Consider the following 17,370-nt stretch of genomic DNA (forward strand, 5'->3'; position numbering starts at 1 on the left):
GAATCTCTCTTGAATCTATTTTATATAATATAAAAGGGAAATTTATTAGACTAGCTTTCAGGCAGTGTTCCAGCTAATCCAACAATGACTACCTATGAACAGAAGCTTCAAAAATCCAATAGTTGTTCAGTGCATGAGGTTGGATGTCTCAGCTGGTCTTCAGTATGTTACAGAATCCCTAAGAAATAGGGTTTACTGCTAGTGAAGGAATGAATTTGCTAGTAAGAGAGAGAGAAAGCAGATAGATAGTCAACTTCCTTCTTCCATGTTGTTTACATCAAGTGCCAGCAGAAGGTGTGGCCCAGATCAAAGGAGTGTCTTCACACCTCTAAGATCCAGATTAGAAGTGAATATCCAATTAAAATGATTTAATTAATATCTCTCATATGTGTACCAAGCCATTTGGGGTTAGTTAATTCCAGATGTATTCAAGTTGAAAACCAAGAGAAGCTCCCATACTAAGTAGTATGACCTTGAACTTCTGGTCCTCTACCTCTCCTCCCACAGTGATAAGACTGCAGGAGTGCACTAGTGTGCCTAGTGTTTCGTGGGTATGAGATGTAACTCAGGGCTCTAGGATGCTAGGCCTTCACTCAAGTAACTGAAGTACATCCCAGAATTTTGTAGGGGAGGGAGAAGCTGAGAATACTGCTATGCAACACTGAGTAGTCTTAACTCAGTATATGACCCCAGCTTTTGTGACAAACTTGTCTGTCATCCTGCATCTGACTCTGATATGAGGGTACTGGACATTTACCCTCCAGCCTACACTGTTTTCAGTGAGCAAATATGCCTAGCTATATCTGGTAACTTATCCTTCCTTTTCTTTTTGAGATTACAATTTAATTACAACATTGCTTTCTTCACTTTCTTCCTAAATCCTTCCCTAAACCCCTCCTTATTTTCCAAGTACATGTCCTTTTTTTAGCTGAGGGTTATTACATGCATATAGGTATGTATATGCAAATATATTCCTACATACAACCTGTTCAGTCTATATAACGCTACATACATTGTGGTGGTCTGAATGAAAATAACCGTCATAAACTCACTGGGTATAGCTGAAGTTTTCCTAGTCCTGCCTAGCTCAGTAGTAGAACGCTTGCCTAGCAAGCATAAGGCCCTGGGTTCGGTCCTCAGCTCTATTAAAAAAAAAAAAAAAAAAGAAATTTCTCTTTGCAACAGGCAGAGACCACTACAGAAAACTACAACCAGTCAAAATGGAGAGCTGAGGAGCCCAGTACAAATGGATGCATCTACAAAATACTTCCACATCTAAGGCTCAGGGAACATTGCTGAAGACAGGGTGGGAAGAGGATTGTAAGATCTAGAAGATCCGTCAGATTGTGTCTCCTAGTACTCTGAGAAGGTATACCCATAACGTCTCACAAAGGGGATTGCACTAATTGGAGCTGAACAAGGATGACCAATGATCATGGCACTGGACAGAGAAAATGGCACAGGCCTCAGCCCTACACAGGGAAATAGAGGTAACTGTGGAAAAGTGGGAAGAGAAGAGGAGGCCTCACCCAGGAAGGAGCACAAAAATTGGTTGTCCAGTGCTAAACAGTATTTTTTTTAAGATTTATTTATTTTTATTATGTATACAGTGTTCTGCCTGCAGGCCAGAAGAGGGTGCCAGATCTCCTTACAGATGGCTGTGAGCCACCATGTGGTTGCTGGGAATTGAACTCAGAACCTCTGGGAGAGCACCCAGTGCTCTTAAACTCTGAGCCATCTCTCCAGCCCCTAAACAGTATTTTGAAAGTGTCCAATCTTTATATTAGCTGTATTTATTTTAATTTATGTGTATGTTTTGCCTGCATGCACTTATATGCATCACATAGATGATTATTCCCAGGAAATCAGAAGAGAGCATAGATCCACCAGATGTAGAGTTACAGAGAGATGGTTGAGAGTCTTCAAGTTGATATTAGACAGAGTAGCAAGTGCTCTAAACTACTAGCCAACTCTGCAGCCCTTAAGGTACCCTGTTTTGATATTGGATACACTTCTGAGTAACAGATATTTTGTAGGAAGAAAGGAGAGGATGAAAGGATTCTACAGGCTGGGCACCATCTAGACAGTGTAGCCTAAAACCCTCTATGAGTGACAAGGTTCAAGACAGAGGACCTTGACCTGAAGCTGGACCCAGAGCAAATAAACCAGAAGACACAGGAGGATCTAATTCCCTTCATAGGGTACTTCATTGATAAAGTCACTCCATCATCTTAAAAAATGCTGACAGTGCATGGAGATTCAGAATCCTAGGTGAGCCTCAGGCATGAAGAACCTGGTACAGAGTCTCCTTATTTCTGTGGATGAACTAACCTGGAAAGGGATCAGACCCTCATTAGATTGATACAGTATATTTTCCATTTGCTGTGAATAAGGTGTGTTGTGCGACTCAAACTTCATAGCTAAAATATGAAATAATTTGGAAGAACAAAAAGATGCACCATGGTCACAATAGGCACTTAGCCTGTGACAGCCAACCTCTGTGAGCACTGATGGAGCTCTAAGTTCTATGGACTTCCACACTTTTCTAGACTGTGTTAATAATCCTGGTCTTGTGTTCAAATGCCACTCTGCTCACAATCACATCACTTCCTAAGGGATGGGTCTGTCCAGTGTGTGATTTCAAGTGTCCTTCACAGTTAGTACATTGTATGAGTTAGCAGGCATTAATCACAATGATGTGTGAGAACAGGAAGATTTATTTTTTTAATGAAGACCAATGAAAATACAGAGTAATTATAACCATCTTATTGCAACCTGATCCAATAAAAGGGAGTAAAATAGCTGGCTTGGCTACTCTCTTAGCAAATCAAGACAAAGTTCACAACTAAACAGTTAACAACCAGGTCTCAGGTCAGTCAGTTCTCTAGGCAAGGACATTTTATTCCCATCTTCAATGTGTGCTCAGCACCTCCTATCTGAGTAACCTGGGATGGAAAATCCTGCGTTTCTCCAAAACCTTCTTCATAGGAGAGCAGGTCAACATTGCTCAGTTCAGTTGAACATTTCTGTATCAATAATCCACCAAGCAGCCAAACAATGGGATGTAAAGAGGGGAAAACAGTGTCATAAATCTTCAATGCATTTTGATGCTGGCAAGTCTTGGACCATAATATCCTTGATCATACTTCATGAGGTCACATGCCACCTTGACTGTGAACCTAAAACTTACATTACTGACTGAATAGGGTACAGATAAGAGCATTCAGGTTCTTATCTGACCATAAATTTACAGCTATCACATTCTAGGAAGCCAGTGGTGAACCTGTTTTGACAGAGGTACATTTAGAAATGCAAAATTGCCTTTCTGATTCCACAAGAAACTGGGGCCATGGGCTCATTGTACTTCAAATCAAGTTAGTCCCTGTGGTATAGATCCACTGAACACTATTTGGTTCCCAATGAATCACACATTGTCTGAAACCATGTGTTCTGGGACCTCATGATGAAAGTCCTTCTCCCTAGACTTTCATTTCTCAGTATCCAGAAGAGGCCTTTTTCTATTTATTGCCAACATCTACAAAGTCTGCACTCTGTCATATAAATACAGCGCATAAGGCATTCACTGCAGATGCGTGTACCAAAGGCCAATATGTTGGGCTGCCTTTGGGCAGTGACTATATCCCGGAGCTCAGGGCATACTTGGGTAAAGTTCTCCACTAGGATATTACCCTGGCGATCATAGCACTCTAGAGGGGCGGGGTAGAGCTCTAGAATCAACTTGCTTAGATTGGCCATGCTTTGCAGAAGGTCCTTCAAAACAGCCATAGAGAAGTCGTTTTCATAGAAACAGACCCTGGTGAGCTGGGTGCACTGGCTCAGGGCAGGCAAGAAGGCACTGAGCTGAGAGTCCTTCATCTTGCAGTTCATTAAATCCAGGATCTGCAGTGTGCCTGCTACATTCTCTAGGAGAACTCGGAGATGTGTGGGACGTATCTTGGCTAATGGTACACCATTGAGGACCAGGTGTTTGAGGTGACAGAGCCTCTGACACTGTGACAAGTGTTTCAGGTCTGACTGTGAGAGCTGGCAAAGAGTGATGCACACGGACTCCAAGGGGGTCTTCAGGCTTCTAGGGAAAGAACAGGAAATTAGTTCTGGCTAATGAAGGACATTAGTAAGGTTGAAACTGAGACAGAAGGGACCACATATGTAAAGTCAGTCAGCCTTACACTGAAGGTCAACACTTGGGATACAACCTGTTGGTTCCTGCTCATTTAATTGTCTCCTGAGACATATACATAAGGTGGGACAGTCTCAGACCACAGATCTGTAGCTCCCTGTCCTCACTCTGTCAAACAGAACTAAACTTTGCAACAACAGGCTGGGAGGTCATACCCAGAGAGGACCATCACAAAAAGGTTCTGGAAACACCTCGGTATGTGTCCTGCATAGCTCATCACTGTCCCTCTTCTCAATCAAATCCTCTATGCCTGATTTCAGTGCTCCACTTTTGAAACTGATGGTCCCCAACCTCAGCATCACCCATTTCCACCTACTAAATCTCAACCTGTGCTCATATTATCCTTCTCTCTGGGAGAGTTCAAGGCTCTCAGAGGATCCAACACAAGCTGGTTCCTGTTCACAGAGATGTGAGTACAGAGCTCCTCAGGATCCTGTGCAGGTGTGAGTTGTCCACACCTCAGGGCCTGCTAAACTGTCGAGTTCCCTCCTGTTAATGTAGCCAGGAACTTAAGGAGGAATATCCAGAGCACACTCACTGGGTCTGACCCACCCAATGGACCTGCTTTCAAGGCAGCTCTCTAAACATCTCCTACCCCAGCTCTGACTTTGCTAAATGAATGGTCAGTTAAGAAGGAAGCAAGTCCACCCTTAGATACTGTAATGAGTCCATCATTCTAAAATCCACAGTGTCACACACACCCCAGGGGACAACTAATGCTGAAGCAAAGGGAAAAGTTTTGCTGTCACAGTAGAAACAGCTCTCCATCCTTCCTTACCTGAACAACTGTTTCATGTGGTCAGAGGAAAAGGAGACTCCATTCATAGAGAAATGCTGGAGACAGTTGAGTTTGGAGAACTGAGAAAGGAACTTGATGGCACACGTTTCCTCTGTGTCTGTCAAAGTATTTACAACCCTTTGTGTTCCCAAGTAGATCTGAGTTAGACAGAATTTGTGAAGATTTCTCATACGGCCAAGGCAAGATGCAAAGTGACCCAGGAAGGGCAGAAGCTGGTTTGTGAATAGTTCCAATTCCTCGATATAGTGTGGATGGAAAATGTCCAAGACCTTCTTGATAATCTCCACAGGGAGGGCACAAATAGTCATCCTCAGACAGCACAGCCGCACAGAGCCTTTTCTCTGCTGGGCCCACTGCAACAAGCATGTTTGGTGTTCTTTCAGCTGGAACCTGAAGCTAAGGTCAGTGACCACCTTCAAACGTGGCCTCAGCAGGTATCTAGGAAGGTCCCTCCCTACTTGCTTCCCACTCCCAGTCTCTGTTGAGTGGGCTCCTTCCTGTGTTCTAGTCCGCACATCCAGGAAATCGTGGTGCACATTCCTCAAGTCAAGGACTTGCAGCTTCCACCGTCTGGGAGGGAAAAGGAAGGAGTTTCATAATGTAAACCAGGAACTGACTCAGAGACAGTTTATGTCCCACTTCACTATTGTCAGCTCCAACACAGCCCCTCTCACCTGCCAGGTCAGGAACTGCATCTGGAGACCTTTCCTCCCTCCCTCCATTCAATGACTCTAGACTTGGGTCTCTTTCACATCAAATGCCTGTAGGAGAGCCAGGGGAAGGCTCATCCCACTATGTCTTCATGGATTCTGAGCTGTCCTCCACTCCTGACTGCCATTTCTATCAGCTCTCAACTTGAATAGAACTTCTACAGACTTCCAAGTTGTACCAACAGAAGCCTCTGTCCACTTTGACCCCATTCTCCCTCACCTCACATGAATTTACCACTAGCTCAGTGACTATCCTTCTCTTCTCCTTGGGCCTTGCTTACCTGGGACGAACCTTCTGTGACTGCAGCATGTCTAGGCCATCCAGAACAGCTTGCAATGCCTCCACATCGGGGGTCTTCATCAGGGCCCCCACAGGGAGGCAAACAAAGGGCCAGGCTGCCACCATTGCCTTCAGTAGTCCCAGGTGTCTACAGTCGAAGGCCTCCTTGAACAATGGTGGGAAGAAATTTGTGGGCATGGACTCCAGGGCAGAGATGGCCAAGGCCTGGTTGCTCAGCAGGCCCTGCACTGCCAGCTGCTGGAGTGTGGGGATGTTCTTGATGCTCATGCTGATGGATCTTCGATCAGGAAGAACCTGGGCAAGCATTTAGGAGACATATTTTCAGTCTATGTTTTGGGGATTCCTACTTCTCACATGTTGCATGAACCAGAGGATCAGAGTCCTTGGTCTAGTAATAATGGAGAACTCAGGGTGCTCTATTATACCTGCTGGTGGTGTCAAAGCCAAACTTCCATCACTCTCAGCATGTGGAATCTCTTATAAGCCCCCACAGGGGCACAAATTGATCATTGTCCCACCAGGTACTCAAAGGTAGAAGGGTTATTCGGGAGCATGCAGACTGACCAGACCCTTGCTGCAGGAAATGACCTTGACCATCTTTCCAGGCTCTCCAGAAAATACAGTGCTGATGCCACCTGGCTGTCCAACCCTTATTGTGCTTTCAACAAACTGATCCTTCCTGGGACAGACTGAAGAAATTTGTGAAATACTGTCAGTCCACACTACTTCTAAATGCTTTAGAGAAGGGTGTGGAGATACTGAGCTGTATTATACTCATTTGGGGGAAGAGGTAAAAGGTCTTTAAATTTATGGGCACCAGGCCACACAGTCAGACCATGTCTGAAATATAAAACATGCAACTTTCCACAACACAACTAAAAATCATGTTATTGAAAGAGAACACCTGTAAAATGAGTCTTAGATGAGAAGCCAGCTGTACAGAGGCTACAAGGATGAAAATTTCCCATGGTACCTTGGGGTCTATAGAGGAAGAAGGAGATGAGAAAAAAAATCTACCAATATTTTTAAGTTGTTGTTTCAACTTTAAAATATGTTGTAGCCTGTGATGGAGGCTTGAGTGGAATTGGCTAAGCTTCCAAACCCGAATGGATTTCACTCATTATGTATCCCAGGTTGCCCCTAATCTCCATGCTCCTTCTCCCTGTCATTAGGTGTGTTGCAATTGTATTTTTTTTTTTTTTTTTGGTTTTTTCAAGACAGGGTTTCTCTGTGTAGCTTTGGGCCTTTCCTGGTACTCGCTTTGGAGACCAGAGTGGCCTTGAAATCACAGAGATCCACCTGCCTCTGCCTCCCGAGTGCTGGGATTAAAGGCTTGTGACACCATCGTCCAGCTGTATTTTTTTTTAACCATACATGGCCAGTGCACTCTGCATTTAAAACACTGCATAAATGTTACCAAGTGGGAGCCTATAATCCCATCTCTTTGAAGGAAGAGTTTGGAGGATTCCAGGTCAGACTAATCTAATAAGTGTATTTCAGGCTAGTCCAAGTTGGGGGGATATCAAAGAAAATATGACTTAAAATGTCTTCATCGAAGTTGTTTAGTAACAGGGTTTGATCACAAGTGCTACCATTAAACCACATTTCCAGGTCATCTATTTCATTTTGTTTAATTTGATGTAGAGGTAAGGTCTCTACATGCAGTCAAGTACAGCCTGGAAAGTGATCTTTTGTGCTCAAGGCTTCATTCTGGGTTCAAGGTGTGGCTGTTACATATGCAACCTGGCATATATATGTGTGTGTGTGTATATATAAAATCACTCTCAGACAATGTTTAGTCAAACAGTCAAGGCTGAAGCAATGACATTTCAACAGTTTTGGTACCAGACCAGCTGTGAATCATGGCTTCTGTTCATCAAGCCATCCACAGGACTGTTGGTAAGTTACAGTTAAGAGGAAAGTTCAGGGACTGACGGCCCACAACTTTTAATCCCAGCACTGGGAGGCAGAGGCAGGCGGATCTCTGAGAGTTCAAGGCCAGCCTGGTCTACAGAGCAAGATCCAGGAAAGACACAAAGCTACACAGAGAAAGACCTGTCTCGAAAAACCAAAAAAAAAAAAAGGGAGGAAAGATCAGTTCATACAACTGCAAACCCATGACCTGTGGAACATACTTTAAGAGATTACAAGACAATTAAATTACAAAGAGGATCCTAACTCCAATTCCAGAATGAGCATAGAAAACTGGTCAGAGACAGTAGATCAAGAGTTCAAGGTCTGCCTTGCCTATTTTGACCCATCTCAAAAAACTCAAATGAGCCAAAGGAACTAACATGTAAACTCCTATGTGAAGGTCATTTTCATTAAAACCAAACTACACCAAATCTAAAAATATTACATTTTAATCTGGAAGCATCTGGAAATGTAGCTTTGTGGGTGATAAGGCTAGACCAGCACACACTAGGCCTGATGGAGGTGAGTGACTTACCTGATATGGACACTGGTTACAGGCTCCTATTCCCAGCAAGGCCAGGCAGTGACTCCAGGCTCCAGGACTCTGAGGTTCTGTTCTACTAGGCCTCCTCTGACCTTTTTGTACAGTTTCCTCCTCACCCCTCCCAAGGTAGCCCCACCTCTCTACTAAAATCTTATATCTGATTGGTCCAATGAGTCTCTACCCACTTAATTCTGTTAATGATTGATTTTTTTCTACTGTAGATTGATTGAATCAGACCTGTCCAGTGAAAACAAAAACACTAAAATAGAAAGTCAATATTCCATTGCTTGAAGATTGACTTATTTTGTATGTGTATATTTACATGAGCACTTTATGTATGCATATATTTTAGTGTGTGTGGTTTTAGTGTCTATGTGTGTGTTTCAGTGTGGGTTTTATTTTGTGTGTACTTGAGTATGTAGTGAAATTTAGTGCAGCCAAACGCTACATGGTGAGCTTTTGTCTCAAAAATACAACAAACTAAAAATCAAAACAAAACCAAACCACACCTTGGGGAACATGTTGCAGATGAGAAAGTGCTGAGGTGGGTGGTGGGAACCTGTGGTCCTCACTAGCAAGAAGCTTAATTTTGATGATGGCTTGATGGAGCACTGTAGAACCATCAAGAGTGAAATGGATACTTTGTCTCAAAGTGTGACAAATCAACAGCAAAGCATGATGAGATGAAAGTCAACCAAACAATACACCTTTATTACTACACCTGTGTCATCCTGAACCGGGTGCACACTCTTGATCTTAGCACTCCACAAGCTGAGGCAGAAGATCTCTGTGAGTTTCAGGCCAACCTGACCCACACAGTGAGAAACTGCCAAACAACAGCATCAAATTCCAAACAGAAAAGAGAGGTGCCTCTCTTGAAGAAAACAGTAGAAACCTCCATGCCCCAAATGGTCTTTCAGAACTCCCCTACCAAGCAACCCCAACTAGGTTCAGTAGGTAAGGCACTTAAATCAAACCTGAAGACCTGAGTTTGATTTCTGGAACCCACAAAAGGAGAACAGACTCCTGGAAGGTTTCCTCTGACCTCTACACGTGTACCATGGCATATGGCCCATCCACCAGTAATTAATTGTAGGAATTGTTTTTGAATTTCCTTTTCCCAACAGCATGGAAGCAGAGAGGCAGCACTAGGCTTGGACTGGTCTTTATGACATCTGCTGGGCACACATGCATGTTTGTCACATTCCAATTCAGGAGTTCAAGGTCATGCTTCCTCATCTAGTAAAAGATAGAGAGAAAAATCAGGAAAATTCATTCAGTTAGAAATCAAATCATTTAGGTGACCATGTTGTTACCATTGGGGGTAGCTCTCTGCCATACAGAAGATACTACCTCATATTGGATATCATGGTCCACAGGCTCTTCCATTATTTCTGCCCCCTCTTCCTGCTTGTTCCCTGAGTCCTTGGTATAAGGGTTGCATTTTAGATGTATTAACTGGGAATAGGCACCCCACTGATATTTATTCTCTCCTTTTTTACCAGTATGGATTTCTGTGATGGACTCCATCTATTTCAAGCAAACAAACAAACATCTTTTTTGATACTGGTTAAGGGCTACACTTATATGTGTATACAAGGATGAATTCTAAGAATCCATTTGGTACACACACGGGAATAGAAATGGGGCAGTAGTGACTTCTCCTCTAGGGTCTACAACCTCACCAGACACAGGGAGGTGGCTAGGTTTCTAGTAGGAGGCATATATTCCACCCTTTTGAGAAGTCCAGTTAGGTAGCTGTTGGTCATCTCTGAGACATGACACACAAATCTATCTGTTCTTTCCCTAGATGCCTGAAGACCCCCTTGGAGTCCTTCTGCATCACTCTTTGTCAGCTCTCACAGTCAGACCTGAAACACTTGTCACAGTGTCAGAGGCTCTGTCACCTCAAACACCTGGTCCTCAATGGTGTACCATTAGCCAAGATACGTCCCACACATCTCCGAGTTGTCCTAGAGAATGTAGCAGACACACTGCAGATCCTGGATTTAATGAACTGCAAGATGAAGCACTCTCAGCTCAGTGCCTTCTTGCCTGCCCTGAGCCAGTGCTCCCAGGTCACCAGGGTCTGTTTCTATGAAAACGACTTCTCTATGGCTGTTTTGAAGGACCTTCTGCAAAGCATGGCCAATCTAAGCAAGTTGATTCTAGAGCTCTACCCCGCCCCTCTAGAGTGCTATGATCACCAGGGTTATATCCTAGTGGAGAATTTTACCCAAGTATGCCCTGAGCTCCGGGATATAGTCACTGCCCAAAGGCAGCCCAACATAGTAGCCTTTACTACAGGCATCTGCCATGAATACCATATGCGCTGTGTTTATGAGACGGAGAGCACAGTCTATTGGTGTTGGGATTAAATAGGAAAAGGCTGCTTCTGGATACTGAGAAACGAAAGTCTAGGGGGAGGGACTTTCTTCATGAGGTCCCAGAACACATGGTTTCAGACACTGTGTGATTCATTGGGAACAAAATAGTGTTCAGCGGATCTATACCACAGGGACTAACTTGACTTGAAGTATAATGGGACCAAAGCCATAGTTGTCTTGTGGAATCAGAAAGGCAATTTTGCATTTCCAAATGTACCTCTGTCAAAACAGGTTCACCACTGGCTTCCCAGTATGTGATAGCTGTAGATTTATGGTCATACTAAGAACCTGAATGCTCTCCTCTGTATCCTACTCAGTCATTAAACTAAGTTTTAGGTTCACAGTCAAGGTGTCCTGTGACCTCATGAAGTATGATCAAGAACATTTTGGTCCAAGACTTGCCAGCATCAAAATGCTTTGAAGATTTACGACATTGTCTTCCCCTCTATACATCCCATTGTTTGCCTGCTTGGTGGATTATTGGTACAGAAATGTCAAACTGAACCGATCAATACTGACCCGCTCTCCTACAAAGATGGTTTTGGAGAAACGCAGGAGATTCCATCCAAGGATACTCAGATAAGAGGTGCTGAGCACACACTGAAGATGCCTGAAGAAAAAGTCTTGCCTAGAGAACTGACTGACCTGAGACCTGGTTGTTAACTGTTTAGTTGTGAGCTTTGTCTTGATTTGCTAAGAGAGTAGCCAAGCCAGCTATTTTACTCCCTTTCATTGGATCAAGTAGCAATAAGATGGTTTTAATTACTCTGGATTTTCATTGGTCTTCATTAAAAAAATAAATCTTCCTGTTCTCACACATCATTGTGATTAATGCCTGCTAACTCATACAATGTACTAACTGTGAAGGACACTTGAAATCACACTCTGGACAGACCCATCCCTTGGGAAGTGATGTGATTGTGAGCAGAGTGGCATTTGAACACAAGACCAGGATTATTAACACAGTCTAAAAAAGTGTGGAGGTCCATAGAACTTAGAGCTCCATCAGTGCTCACAGAGTTTGGCTGTCACAGGCTAAGAGCCTATTGTGACCATGGGGCATCTTTTTGTTCTTCCAAATTGTTTCATATTTTAGCTATGAAGTTGGAGTCCCACAACACACCTTATTCACAGCAAATGGAAAATATACTGTATCAATCTAATGAGTGTCTGATCCCTTTCCAGGTTAGTTCATCCACAGAAATAAGGAGACTCTGTACCAGGTTCTTCATGCCTGAGGCTCACCTAGGATTCTGAATTTCCATGCACTGTCAGCATTTTTTAAGATGATGGAGTGACTTTATCAATGAAATACCCTATGAAGGGAATTAGATCCTCCTGTGTCTTCCGGTTTATTTGCTCTGGGTCCAGCTTCAGGTCAAGGCCCTCTGTCTTGAACCTTGTCACTCATAGAGGGTTTTAGGCTATACTGTCTAGATGCTTCCACACTTCCCCAGGCTGGTGGGCACCAAGAGGAGTCCTAGAGAATTTGGCCCAAGGTGGATCAGACGCTTCTGGTACCAGATTGGAGGACTGTGGGACTTGGACAAATCATGGCAAGTGTGGAGAACAGAGTAAAGTAGACATGGCTCATGCTTACCTCACAGTCATGAGTGGAATGAGGCTGGGATTGTGGGAAAAGAAATGGAGAGAAGTGAGACAGAGCTACAGATGCCTCTCTGGCAAAGAGCCTTGTCTTAGCTTCTGAGCGTTTGACCCATTTCACACCCAGGATATGGAAATCAGAAGACTCAAGTTGGGGAATGTGCATCATGATTGCTGTAGCATATGGGCTGTAACCCATGAAGGTGACTGACTGCCCACCACAGGTCATGAGGCAGAAATATCAATTTTAAATCTATCAGACCCTGTGGTGAAGATGCATTTGAAGACGTTAACTGATCTCAGCCTCATGGGGGACAATCTCAATGAATGTGCTGCAGACTTGTTGCTGTGTGCCCAGCACAGAATAGGGTCCATCCAGCTACGCTGTAGGAACCTCCAGTTTGGACATCAGCTGTGTACACTGTCATGGAGAGCTTGAACATGGTAGATCCAGACTGTATCCTGGACTTAGAGCTTAATTTTCGGTGGCAGCTGCAAGACATGGCAAGCCTTGGTCCTTAGCGGGGGCAAATGGGAAATCATTACACACTTATCCTAGAAGGAATCTAGAGGAGGCATTTCAGCATCTCTGCTTCTTCAGAGAGGAGAGAGTGGACAAGCAAGTTCCTTTCTCAGTTCCCCAAACTGCACTGTCTCCAACATCTCTATGTAAATGATGTCTACTTTCTAAAAGGCCTCCTGGAAAAGGCCTGCACAGGTAAGAAAGGTCAACAGCCACAGATAATCCATCTGTTACTTTGCAGGTATAATTTTGGCCATTGTGAACCAAGCAGTGCTGGAGATACAGAATAGCTAAGCAGATGAGCTCTGTGTTCAGATATGTGTGAACAGGCACCAGCATGCCCCTAATTGCTCACATGTGAAAAGCGGTTTTGATTTCAGAAAGGGTTTAGTAGATGAGAATGTGTGACTCTGGGGTTGAAGGTGAGGGACAAGGGGATAACTCTTAACAGGAACATGGCTGTGTAGAGGCACAGAGATCTGTGAATTCTCCAGAAATAACTCTAGGATGCTGCTGAACTTTGTTTGGGGTAGTTCTTCCTACATGTCCCGTGTCAGCCTGACGTGGCCATCGCTATGGTTTTCTACTTGTGGCACACATGATCCCCACAGCCTCCTGCCTGCATGATATGGATTGTGTGAGTATACAACAAAAGGCACTGTCCTGGATGTGTGCGAGCCTAAGGTACTTTCTAAGTTTTTTGTTTTTCTTTTTCTTTTTTGTTTTTCGAAAAAGGATTTCTCTGTGTAGACCTGGCTGTCCTGGAACTCACTTTGTAGACCATGCTGTCCTCGAACTCAGAGATCCTCATGCCTCTGCCTCCTGAGCACTGAGATCAAAAGCATGCATTTAAATTTTAATTACTATGCCTAAAAGATCCATTAAACAAAAAATATTTCTGTTCTGCAAGCCTCTTGTGCCAGCATACATAGTTTCTGAAATGCCAGAGGCTATTGTTCATAGGAGATAACAAGTCATATATTTTCACTCCCCTAAACACGTTTGTTTGACCCATCAGCCCTGGATGTGCTTGATCACATGTGCCCCTCATTAGATGTAGGCCAGGGTTGTGTCAGGATGTGTGCTTGCCCCTGATTGGACCTGATGGGAAATTGTTAGCCCCTGCAAAACTGGATTTGGGGCCGTTTTTCTGGGGAACCAGAGATGGACCTGGCCAGAGCCCATCTACCTGGGCAGTATTTATTTAAAAGTTGCTACAAATTATGGTTTAAGTTGTGGTAGTGTTCTTATTCTCCATGGGTGGGATTAACAGAGGCTGACCTCTATCACATGGGTAGAGAGACCTTGGGACAAGTGTCAACTGTCTAGATGTCAATCCCTCCAACCCTCTTCAGCACCATTTGCTTGAAGTCATCACTTGGTCTTTACTTAAGTGACTGAAGACACTCTTAAAGACCTCTCCATTGCTCACTGGCAGTTCTCACAGTCAGACTTGGATTGCCTGTCCCAGTGCCTGGACTTCTGTGAGTTCGAACATCTGAACCTGAGAGCTATAGTGCTGTCTGATGTGAGCTATGCCTCTTGGAGTTCTCCTTGAGAGACTCAGAGATGCCTTGGAAACCCAATATTGGAGCAGTTGTTAGAATTTCTAGCCACTTCCCGTTGAACATGCATGTGCTTACAAGATGCTTAGTCATCCCAGGGCCTTACATCCTATGTAATCTATACACTGCGTGATCACATAACATGAAGGCAGCTGCCCCGGCCAGTGGGGTGTCAATGGGGGCAACCCCCCTGTGGGAGAGAATGAAAGGGACAGGGGAGACACGAAAGGAAGACAGCAAGACAGTGTGTTCTGATCAAGCTTCAAATTTTATTCTCCTCAGCAAGTCTTATATAGCATGAGAGGGGGCAGGAAGGAGGGAAGGGGTGCACGACGTGCCGTACTTGCAGGTGAAGGGGGGCGTGCAGGTGAAGGACTATGCACAAGTCGTGAGGCTGCTAGGTGGTAAGGTCACTAGTCAGGGCCCATTGTTCTGTTGCTATGCTACCTGACCTGCCTGACCTGTTCTTTATCTTTGGGGGCATCTGGTTTAGGGCAGGGGCTTGTTCTCTGGCCTAGCTAGTACTTTTCCATGGTCCGTGTTTGGTCCCTGACATCTCCCCCTTCTATACGTATTGCAAAACAAAGGAGGCCCAAATGTTTTTGCTATGACGGGAGAGGGCTGACAGAGGCTCTATCCCTGATAGGTTCCATTGTTAACTGTCAGTCCATGTAGGCGTCCCCACATTCCCTGAAAGAAGCTGGACCGATGCAGGTTTTTACAGGGGGCGGGTTTGAATTTGGGAGGAAAGAGTATAGGATCTGCATAACCGCTGTGCAATATAGCATGTCATCCAAGGCACCCAGGATGGTGGAGCACTTTAGTCTCCCTGCTTTCTGCAGTCCCGGCTGCCCTCAATTCCCTATGCAGTGGGCTCCAGCTCCCAGACACAGGTGCATCCTCCCCTGGGCAGAGATATGGAGTCTTTATCTGGTTCATTGAGACCACAATCATGGAGATCGAGGCGATGGTAATGAATCTGAATTTGTTTTGCCTGAAGTTCGGCCAGCTGACCTTGCACAAATCGAGTTAATCGAGAAAAGGCCCAAGGGCCGAATGTCAAGACAAGAATGAGGCCAACCAAGAATCCCAGAAGGGATGGCAGGAGGTTGGTTAGCCAGGGAGATGCAGAGAACCAATTTTGGAACCAGCCTAGCTCTTGATCTTTCTTTTTTGTGCTTCTCTAAGCCTTTCCAGACCTTGGCCATGCTATCCCTTGCTACTCCTGTGTGATCAGTATAAAAGCAGCACTCTTCCTTAAGAGTGGCACAGAGACCTCCTTCCTGTAAAGAGGAGGTTTAGCCCTCAGCAGTTTTGGAGGACCACCTCTGAAAGGGAGGTAAGGGAGGATTCAAGGGTGGAAATGCCTCGCTCAAGCTGTGCTATATCCTCATCTATGGAAATTCTAAGCTCTGAATAATGTTGATTAGATAAAACGAGGGAAGCTATGCCCGTACCGGCCCCTGCAGCTCCGACCCCCAGGAGGACAGCCAGAGTGACTGCATTCACGGGTTGGGGCATCCTATGCTTTCCTCCCTCCAATAAATTTTGCAATTGTGGGCAGTCTGACCCCATCCCCAGAGAAGAAAAAGAAAATTTGTAAGTGGGAGATATAAACTGTAGTCAGGTTGTATTCCTCCCAGTACTTCTTGACTTGTGGGCATTGGCAAATGTTGATCGCACACCATCACCGCCGGCATGATCTCCTGAAGCTTATACGAACCTTCTTAACAGACAAAATCTTAGACATGTTAGCAATGTAACAGTGGTGAACTTTATCAGAGCAAAATTATGAGTCCTTGGAGCCTCAACAAAACATCAGGATAGCCAGAGAATGAAATCTGAAATGTGTTATTTATATATCTCTCAAGTCTCATATATATTTTGACAAAAATTAATAAAATACATTTAGAACAGAATTACTAGTTCTAATCATATTTCTATAAGTTTTGATAAACAGTTCATCAAAAGGATCTGGAATTGTATCAATTTATTTATATTCAAGGCTCAATATTTAAGAATCTAGAGGTAAATAACAGCCTGTATTTAGACTGGCAGCTTTAGAGCGCCTTTGTCCTGCAGCTGTCAATATATGGTGTGACCAGGCAATCCAGGATTCATAAAGGCGGGTCAATGTCCTATAAAGACATGTATCCTCCTAACATTATGAAAACATCAGGACCTTTTTAAATATCAGTGAGGAGATCATAGAGGCTTAGGTGTAACTTTGTGACTTGGCCTGGTGATGATGAGGAATACCTGTAGTGGGGGATATGAAAAATTAAGCACCAATTCTTAAGAGCTCTTGAAGTATATGTAAGGCTGTTGTCTATATATGAGCTCAAGGCATTCCTAAAATTAAAAAGCACTGAAAGAAATGGTGTATTATTTTTTATTTTATAACCATAAATCATAAGGACATAAGCCTCGTGGGTAAGCTTCCATAGGGAGAGAATTTATAATTGTTGGACAGACATATGAAAAGGTGTCAGTATATCCTGTAGAGCTTTTTGCCATTCTTTAGACTCACAAGTTTTATAGTTTGATATAAATATAATATCATCTGTACAATAAATGTATTATAAGATATATGTATATACATATACATGTATACATACATATAGGTTGGGGGACTGTGAGGAAGCTATAACTGACAGTTAGTTTTGATAGTTAATCTGTATATATAATGAGGAACTTTGCTCAATGAATGAGTCCTGGATAAACAGAACTCGCATTTCCTGCTCTGTATGTCAGCTTTGGCCTTCATCATGGTAGGGTGAGTAGGCAAGTTAAAAGCAAAATGCTGACAATCTTTAGGTTG

The 17,370-nt window shown here is 43.8% G+C and overlaps 1 protein-coding gene across 1 annotated transcript; it reads right to left on the reverse strand.

Annotated features, from left to right (window-relative positions):
* Positions 1-3,522: 3,522 nt before the first annotated feature.
* LOC128097954 (PRAME family member 12-like) lies at positions 3,523-6,278 on the reverse strand. The gene is made up of 3 exons (XM_052718859.1): positions 5,992-6,278; positions 4,980-5,570; positions 3,523-4,090 (listed from the first exon to the last, which is right to left on the reverse strand). The coding sequence occupies exons 1-3, from the start codon at positions 6,276-6,278 to the stop codon at positions 3,523-3,525; spliced, it is 1,446 nt and encodes a 481-aa protein (XP_052574819.1).
* Between the last annotated feature and the right edge of the window lie 11,092 nt (positions 6,279-17,370).

The sequence above is a fragment of the Peromyscus californicus genome, unplaced genomic scaffold (assembly GCF_007827085.1).
Source record: "Peromyscus californicus insignis strain IS unplaced genomic scaffold, ASM782708v3 Scaffold_5__1_contigs__length_169319896, whole genome shotgun sequence".
Lineage (NCBI taxonomy): Eukaryota > Metazoa > Chordata > Mammalia > Rodentia > Cricetidae > Peromyscus > Peromyscus californicus.